Source organism: Herpailurus yagouaroundi, unplaced genomic scaffold (genome assembly GCF_014898765.1).
Source record: "Herpailurus yagouaroundi ecotype Mexico unplaced genomic scaffold, PumYag 100, whole genome shotgun sequence".
In the NCBI taxonomy this organism is placed as follows: domain Eukaryota; kingdom Metazoa; phylum Chordata; class Mammalia; order Carnivora; family Felidae; genus Herpailurus; species Herpailurus yagouaroundi.
In genome coordinates, this window is record NW_024412391.1 from 87,090,607 (window position 1) to 87,100,044 (window position 9,438).

The 9,438-nt window shown below is 38.2% G+C and overlaps 1 protein-coding gene across 4 annotated transcripts in view; it reads left to right on the forward strand.

Annotated features, from left to right (window-relative positions):
• CDK13 (cyclin dependent kinase 13) overlaps window positions 1-6,664 on the forward strand; it is a 123,634-nt gene extending 116,970 nt beyond the window's left edge. For 2 of the 4 annotated variants that reach the window (XM_040473009.1, XM_040473011.1), the window contains 3 exons: window positions 188-393; window positions 2,555-3,007; window positions 3,621-6,664. In XM_040473009.1, the coding sequence (XP_040328943.1) occupies window positions 188-393; window positions 2,555-3,007; window positions 3,621-4,474 (1,513 nt within the window). In that variant the 3' untranslated portion in view covers window positions 4,475-6,664. The remainder of the gene's footprint in view (window positions 1-187; window positions 394-2,554; window positions 3,008-3,620) is intronic. The other 2 variants (XM_040473012.1, XM_040473013.1) reach the window with 1 other exon arrangement.
• Window positions 6,665-9,438: the final 2,774 nt, after the last annotated feature.

Here is a 9,438-nt window from a genome sequence, read left to right on the forward strand (position 1 = left end):
TGATAGAGGTGGGGCCTCAAGGATGATTTTTGTTGAGGGGCTCACACAGCATGTGTATGGAGTCTTCAAGATCAACTGGCAGGGGTGTGGGGTGGCAGCTTTGGTGCTGTGTAGGAAATATTAGCAGGTTTTTGTTGTCGTTAAGAAATAACACTGACAAACAATTTGATACCTTTTTTTTTTCCAGTCTTCCTTTATGGCAAGATTGTCATGAGCTGTGGAGTAAAAAGCGAAGAAGACAGAAGCAGATGGGCATGACCGATGATGTTTCAACAATTAAAGCCCCCAGAAAGGACTTGTCTCTTGGCTTAGATGACAGCAGGACCAGCACACCGCAGGGCGTGCTGCCGTCTTCACAGCTGAAACCTCAGGGCAACTCGAACGTAGCGCCTGGTCAGTAATGCTTCCTGGGTTGGTTTTCTTCCCTCGTTTTGTGGCTAGCTGTGATTATGTTGCTATCGTGTTAAAGCATTTGTGGCTAAAACATTAAGATTTACTCACCAAACTTGACATTTCCCTGTTAATTGCTTGTGCCAGTATAGACATTTTACTCCTACTGGCATCACAATATGAAACAATCTTAAGGTAAGAGGCACTTCAGAAGAGCATCAAATTACATATGATTAGTGAATGGTCAGATTTCTCTATTTCCTTTTTCTCCCTAGGGCAAGAATCCATAGAAAGATATAGGAAGACAGCCAAAATTCATAATAGAAGTTCTTTCATTCTGTTTATAATGTCCTCAGATCACTCTTACTACATGGCCTGTTAATATTATAGAATCTCAAAAATTGGAATCTCATATTGTTCGAAAAATGACTTGAAGTATGATAAAGAAGGCTATCTGGGGGAAACTTACTAAATTTCTTCCTCTGGATCAGTCTGTCATAAGAGTAATCTTCTTCATGAGAATTCGGCCTCTTGAGTGTTGTCAGAAATGTTGTTAAACTCATTCTGTCATTTAGTTTTAAAGATCAGTTAGTTGATTAAAACAGATCTGATCAGATTGAACTTTGGTGGTTGGATATAAATATAGAGTAGATTAGCTTTCCCATGTAATCTGCAAACTTATACTTGACCTTGGTCAGACTGCATTAAAGTACTGGTACATTACTTTACAAACCAAAAGCAATTGTTATTTGTTGCTCAGAGTTTCATTTTATCTTTTGTTTTCCTTTTTTTGAAACTGTCACTGTTAAGAAGAATCCTGGTTTTGTGAAATAGGAATGAATCCTCTCTGCTTCATTTTCTTCATCATCAACTGTCTTATTTTAAAAGAAAATGCCCTTTTTGTTAGAGGAGACACCATAGTTACAGAATACTTGCAAGCTCACACAGAGCCTGCCTCTGCTGATGTAGAAATAAAATGGAAAATGAGGGGAACCTGGCTCTTAGGATGCAGCAAACAGACATGGCTCTTTGTTTCTTAATGCCTGCGAGTCACAGGAAGAACTTGCAAAAGTTTGTTTTGAGTTAACCTACAAATAACATTAAGAAGTAATAAAAAGGCTCTTAAAATATATATAAAGAGAGAAAATAAAAGGAGAGCGTTACTCATCAGTTTTTTATTTTCTTGGAGTTTCTCTTCTGTTGGTTCATCATTCTTATAATAGAAATTGCTTATCAGAGTAGTGTCGCTGAACTTCTGTGGTATCATACACATTCGAGCCTTGTTATGTGTGGCTCAGGGAAGCTTGCACGAGAACCTGTGCAAACCGTCACTAGCCTCAACTGAAAATTGAAAAACAACGCCATCTGTTTTGTTGGTGATGAGTTAATATCATCTTGCATGAGCATTATAAGCATGCTTCTGTAGGAGTTCCTAACTTACCCTAAGGGACTTACCTTAAAAAAAGGTAATTTGAATAAAATACATTTTATTAAGGAGTCTATAACATCTCAGTTTGAATTTACAGCAAAATCAGGTTAGGTCCTCAGATAATAAGCATGATTTTAGATGAGCTTATTTAAGATGATTTTAGTGAGTAGTTAAGAGCTCAGACTCCGGAATCAGAATACCTGGGTTCTGATCTCAACTTGGCCGTTTACAGAGTTTGTGACCTTGGGCAAATTATTTAGTGTCCCTGGATGTCAGTTTCTTCTTCAGTTTAAAAACAAACAAACTGGGAGTAATAATAGAGGGTGCCTTCAAGGTTGTTGCGAGGAATGAAAGATCCCAAATGTTTCAAGAGTGCCTGACACTGTAGCTGCCCCGCGCCACCGCCTCCAGTCCCTGCTCACAGCTGGCGAATCCCACTCACACCTACCCTACGGGGCTCCAGCAGTAGTCTTGGTTTTCCTTTTGAACTATTGAGCCCTGAAGAGAATTCTTCAAAACGGGCCGCAGTGTGTTGTTGTTGTTTTGACTTACGTGCAGTTACATCTTAAATGTACGTACATGAAATTAGAACCAGACTGAGATTCCTGTTTCACAGTGTTTCCTACACACTGTCCCACAAATGGGCATTTTAATAGGGTAATATAGAGCCATTTTGGGGGGGCGGGGTGTGCTGTGAATTATGGCAATTCTAATTAATACAAATTTTGTCTTTAGTAAAAACAGGCCCTGGACAGCAGTTAAACCACAGTGAATTGGCAATTCTACTAAACCTACTACAGTCTAAAACAAGTGTTAATATGGCTGATTTTGTCCAAGTGTTGAACATTAAGGTAAACTCTGAGACTCAACAGCAGCTAAATAAAATAAACCTTCCTGCTGGAATTTTGGCAACAGGTGAAAAACAGACAGACCCATCCACACCACAACAGGAGTCTTCGAAACCATTGGGAGGAACTCAGCCTTCTTCTCAGAGCGCGCAGCCTAAAGTGGAGACTGATGCTGCCCAGGCGGCCGTGCAGAGCGCTTTCGCAGTTCTGCTGACTCAGTTAATAAAGGCCCAGCAGTCCAAGCAGAAAGACGTGCTACTGGAAGAGAGGGAAAATGGGTCGGGACATGAAGCGTCATTACAACTCAGGCCACCTCCAGAACCTAGCACTCCGGCATCGGGTGAGTGTGCAGAGAGCAGACCGCTAACAGTGTCCACACTGTTTTTCTTGATGGTGGGGGGGGGGGGGTCTCAGATGTGTATCGTTTGGTGGCATTGCTAGGAGTAGATGTTCTGAAAATTCCCAGGTCACTGGTCATAGGTTGGTTCGTGAGTCCATTTACTCCTAGGAAGAGTAGATTCTTTGACAAATTACCCATGTGTGCTGTAGCTCATTAAGAATGCCAGAGATTTTTCTCATGTAAACCTCTGATGGAAGAAATAATTTACTCCAACTACAACAACATGATTGAGCAAGGCAGAAACTTTATGTGTACGGTAGCTTTTGTTCTTCAGGCAATAAATAGGTAGATGTGAGATACCTTGGAAAAGTCCAATGCAGTTAAATTTTTCAGTCACCACAGACCTAAATGGTAGCAGGCAATATTAGTATTTATATCCCTGTTTCCTTTCGTTCCTTTTTTTTTTGCTGGAAATGGAACTTCCGGAACTTGTGATGTTCTTTAGGACCACCTGTAGGAAACTGACTATTTTGAAACACATAGTTTTCCATGATCACTTTTGACTCTCTCTCTCTTTTTTTTTTTCCTTTTCTTTTTGCTTTGTTTCACTTAGGGCAAGATGACCTCATTCAGCACCAAGATATGAGGATGTTGGAGCTCACCCCAGAACCGGACCGGCCTCGTATCCTCCCTCCTGATCAGCGACCTCCTGAACCGCCTGAACCACCACCAGTGACCGAAGAAGATCTGGATTATCGGACAGAAAACCAGCACGTACCCACCACCAGTTCTTCGTTAACTGACCCTCATGCCGGAGTGAAAGCCGCCCTGTTACAGCTGCTCGCTCAGCATCAGCCCCAGGATGATCCCAAAAGAGAAAGTGGTATGGATTACCAGGCAGGAGACACTTATGTGCCCACATCAGACTACAAGGACAATTTTGGATCCTCTTCTTTCTCTTCCGCTCCTTATGTTAGCAATGATGGTCTGGGAAGTAGCTCTGCTCCTCCACCATTGGAACGACGTAGCTTCATTGGAAACTCAGATATTCAGTCTTTGGATAACTACAGTACTTCTTCATCTCATTCTGGTGGTCCACCTCAGCCTTCTGCCTTTTCCGAGTCATTTCCCAGTTCAGTAGCTGGATACGGAGACATTTACCTCAATACTGGTCCCATGTTGTTCAGTGGAGACAAGGACCATAGATTTGAATATAGCCATGGACCCATTGCAGTCCTGGCGAACAGCAGTGACCCTCCCACAGGGCCAGAGAGTACTCATCCTTTGCCAGCAAAGATGCACAACTATAACTATGGTGGTAACTTACAGGAAAACCCGGGTGGCCCCGGCCTCATGCATGGACAGACCTGGACTTCTCCTGCCCAAGGACCTGGATATTCACAAGGATACAGGGGACACATTAGCACATCAGCTGGCAGAGGTCGAGGCAGAGGGTTACCATACTGAGTATCTGTTTTTCCTCAGGCACATCATTTTTATCTGGAAAGACTTTTCTAGCTGCAATTTAAGGCAGCAATCCAAGAGACTTGAATAATATTAATTCAACAACAGCTTTATTTTTATGTGGAAAAGGGTCTTGCATACAATAGTTAAAAAAAAAAAGAAAAAAAACCTTTGCTTAAATTCATGCTGTTCTAAAAACTAGATCTATTGATTGTACATCTTCACAAATTCTAGTTAACAATTTTATTTTGTATTCTTGCAGTTTTACGTGGATGCTAATCTTAGGGACATAAGAGTCTTTTATGGCCCTCTTGCAGATCTTCTGAACTATGCACATTTGTGCTTTTTTTGTAAGTTTGGACCAACTTTTATGTAACAACCAACCAACCCCTCCCCCCCTCCAGTTTTACAACAATCAGAAAGGGCACTGATTTATTTGGTATTTTTCTTTTTACAAAGCTACCTTTAGTCAAAGGTCACTGTCAGTCTTTGCACCTGCTTCCAGTGTTATTGTGAAAGGTGTACTTTGTGCTCACTTCAGAAAATAAAACACAACCTTTCTCTTGATGCAACAGTTTTATAAAAAAAAAATGGTCAACGTTATTTTTGTTTTATTTTGCAGATTATCATAGCCGAGCAAAATGCATTCAAATGAAATAGTGGGTTTTATATGAAAAATATGGGGTGGGGAGGGTAAGTAAGTGCCTTAACAGGTAAGCTGAAGGTCTGAAAAAGCAGTTAACCTTTACACCCATTTTGTCTTCTAAAGGGAATCAATACTGTATTGAAGAGGCAGGGAGCTCTCCAGTGTTTAGGGACTGCTGCCTGTTCAGTTCCCGCTAGACTCATTCCCTCTGCCTGTCACACTTTCTTCTTTCCTGCCTGTCTTTGGGCTATGTTACCTTCCACTACCACCTTGTCTTGCTAGGAGCGTGAGAGCAAAGAAAGGGATTAGAACTCCAGTCAGTATCTTGTTACTTCCAAGAAGTTCTAAAAAGTTACATCATTTAAGTGGTTGAAAGTAATAGCTAAATGAGAATTTTAGAGTACCCGTTTTCAGGCTGCCATATTGTCCCTGTTTTCCTTTTGCCATGGATAATTGGAGGGCAGTAGTGCAGAAGCAAGGCTTAATAAACAGAATTGCCTGATTCTATTAAAGTTCATGGGGGGAGGGGAGGCAGACATCATATTTTAAGTTACGCAATTGCCATTTTAAGAAAAAGCCGTTCAGTTTGTTAACTAGAAACTTTGCCTACACTGAATTTATTGAAACAAAAAGAAAAAGTAGTGAGAGAAAACCTCTTCTCTTCCTTCCTCTCACCTTACCTTCTGTGAGGTTTATTAGGACTTCTGCCAGACTTAGAGCAACCTTAGTTCATTTTAGCATTTTTCTCTTTTATTAAAAGCAGCAAAGAAGGATGGACTAACCCTATGTAAGCTGTAATGGTGTCAAGTCTAACTAACTTCTCATGCACGCTCAGGCACACGTACAATTACAATAAATTCTCAAAAGGAACCAAAGGTGAATAACCAGTGTTTCCAGTATCCCTGAATGGAAAAATAAACTCTGGAAATGAGAGCTGTGCCAATTAACCATTTTGTTTTAACTGTTCTTTCTCCTGGTAACTTACTTTTTCATTGGAATTGTAAATCGGAAGAACTGTTTTAGAATGGAAATTTGCTCCAGTTCTAAAGTCAGTCTTTTAACCCCATGCCCTCTGACTTGTGAACCTTCATTTCAAAATACTATATGGGAAGCATTACAGTTTGGTGACAGCAAGGATATTTTAAAGTGGATATTTTACCATTTTACTGCTATAAAATGAGTTGATGTCAGTTGATCATTTTATTTTTTTGATGGAATTTTTTTTTGTTATTGGGGAGAAAAATGAATGGAAGAACAATTATTTTGCTTTTATTTGAATTTTGAGTACTAACAACTTAAAAGTACATTGCAGGAGGTGAAGAAATACTTCAAATTTAGCAAAATAGCTACAGTATTCAACTATCTCAAATTTTAATATGGTGAGTCTTAGCGCTTTAGACTTTCCTATAAGTGACAGTATCTTAAGTTATTCTTAATAGTCACACTTGATAATTCTGCTGACCATAGCAGCTAACCGAAAATTGAAGATATTTATGTGACATGAATAGCCTGTGTTTTAAAAATTAAATATTTTATATAAAATTGAACTGTGTTTGGATAGTTTTTCCAACATTTCAGTTATATATTTATGTTGGGAGAGTGGCTGGGAGGACAGGGAAGTTGTTGCTTGAAATTGGAAATTTGAACTACAGCTTATAATATTACCCTTAGACAGTATTAATTGTGAAATATACCAGTATCTTACGCACCACTTAGAAAAAATCTTGCTGGTTAAACCACAACACAATGCCCAGATGCAGTAATTGTAAGATACTTCCCAAATTCATAGATGTTATTATATGAAACAGTCGGTGAAATACGGTAATAAAAATCTCAATGCATCCTTCCATACCATTTAATACTTTAGTAAATCCGAATTAATAAAAAGAGCGGGGATGGAAATCACTAATTACATAGGTTATAATTGCAGTAATCACGAGTATTCTTGAGTAAAGTCTAAGGACCATAAAACGTTACTTAAGTTTTGGGGAAAGAAACAGGTAAGTCAGATTGCAAATATGAAGATGAAAATAAAAGACTGACCTACCAAAAGAAGAAAACTTCTTATCTCCCATGTGAAATTCCCATTTATATTTCCTGACGCGGCAAGTTTTTCTGCATGCAACTCAAAAGTCTTCAGTCTGTTCTTTGTGGAAGAATTGTAGTCACCCATGAAATTTTTAAGACTCGTTTTAAGAGGTTTATTGATCAAAATGGTTTGTGGAATGTGAATTAAGATAATGCTTTGGCTGTGATTCAGGGCTTCATTCTGTCAGTGAGTATACATATTCAGTGCCTTGGGCTACGTCAGTTAACTTGTGAAGGGCATTCAGTCACACTTCCAGTGGGCTGATAAGATTTTAAAAAGGGTCTGGAGAAGCTAGTAGTATTTGCTACTCTCAGCTGTATCTACATTACTCTTAAGTGAATGTAAGAAGTGACCATGTGCGTGTGCAGTTTTAAAGTGGAAACTGAATAAAGAAATAACATTCTGGAACAAAATAGAACAACTGGAAACTATGATGAAAACAAATTTTAAGTTGCATCTGGCCAATTTGTAATAGGCTAATTTGTAGGAAATATCAGGATTTCTTAAGAAAAGTGGAAGGTAAATGGGTTAAGTGCTTCCAAACTACTCTCACTGGAACTTGCGAGTCAGAGTTTTGCCGTGTTTGCTAGGAGCTTAATCATTTTACACAACTTTTCACCATAGTCCCTCCCCCACCTTTTGTTAAAATAAACTTGAAATACGAGTTCTGAATGAAAATCTACTGATCCTCTGGGATACTGGTTTTGAGATTTTTAAAGACTGAACAGGACATTCCTTCCAATATTCTAATCATCTGGTCTGTACCCTCACTTTTACAGCCTAAGAGAAATGAGATGTAGAGATGGATTTCCAGGGCAGTTCCTCTAAGCCACATCTAAATTCTGCAGAAAACACTTAACTTTTTTAAAAAATTGACTTAAAATAGTTACCAATGTTGGGGCCAGACTGACAGAAGCCTGCTTGGGATTCTCTCTTGCCCCTCCCCTGCTCACGCATGTGCACACTCACTCTCTCAAACTTAAAAAAAAAAAAAAAATTACCAGTGTTACAGTGAAGTAAAATAATTAAATTTAGAATACTGAACAACTACCTTAACAAATGGTTTTAAAAAGTCAACTTATAAAACGACTCAAAAAATAGACTAAAACAAAACTTTAGAAAAACTTCATTAGAAGCCTATACAGGATGGATAGTTCTTCAAAAGGAGGCTCCTCGTTTTTTTTTTTGTTTTGTTTTTTGTTTGTTTCTTTTTAACAACAGTAGTTTTTAAATAACGATTAGGTAGTGAACTGAATCATTTACATTTGTTTTCTCTTTAGAGGAGGAAAGTCTATGCTAGCAGGCCTGCAAACATTACTTTTAAAATCTTTCAAGGGTTTATAATTTCCAGGTGTCATGAGGGAGCAACGGTTTGTCATTTTACCAAAGCCTCTCCAGGTAATTTCGCAAGCTGCTTTTAATTTAATTAAAAATAAAAGCTATTAAATTAATAAGCTATCAAGGGATCCACTTGAAGACGGAGAAAACAAAATTTTGACCATAACAGAACTTTGTCTTTAAATTGTGTAGACTGACAAATTTTGTGGGTCTTACCCTCTTCATCACGTCAAAACAATTCCTAGTTGTAGTTGCATTCAAAATGAGGCCCTGTAAGTGAATCACCCCTTGGTTTTCTTTGACAGCTAGTTTGTTGTAAAGGTGTTGTACTTTTTTGCAAGAACTTTTAGTAAAGTCTTGTAACTGTTTAATGTGTTTAATAGAAGCCATTTGTTTAAAAATAAATAAATAAAGGCTGTATTCGATAGTCTGTAAATAAACTGCCATAAGAATTCGAGGCCATTTTTAGCCTTGTTTTATTCTTGCTTATATCCAGTACAGACTTCCAGGAATAATCTTAATAAATAATCTGAAAAAGATGACCACTTATTATCCATTGTGCCGTGTTTTATTGACAAAACCTAAAACCCGGAATACTTACTTTGTCCTTTTTAGACTGGTACATATTTGAAAATGTAGGAACACCTCCAAAGATAACCGTTAATAATTAGACTTTGATGGATGTATATAAATGCGTATCTAATCTTTTTCTTAAAACAATGGGTTTATGTTACCCGTAACTTTGTAGTTTATTTTTTTCATTTAATAATACATTGTGAACATCCTGCTATGCCAATAATTAAATTCTACCCTCTTTTTAATGGTTGTGAAGTTATTCCCTTATAAAAAGAAGAACCGTAGCTTCCAATTTCCTTATTGCTGGACACAAAATAT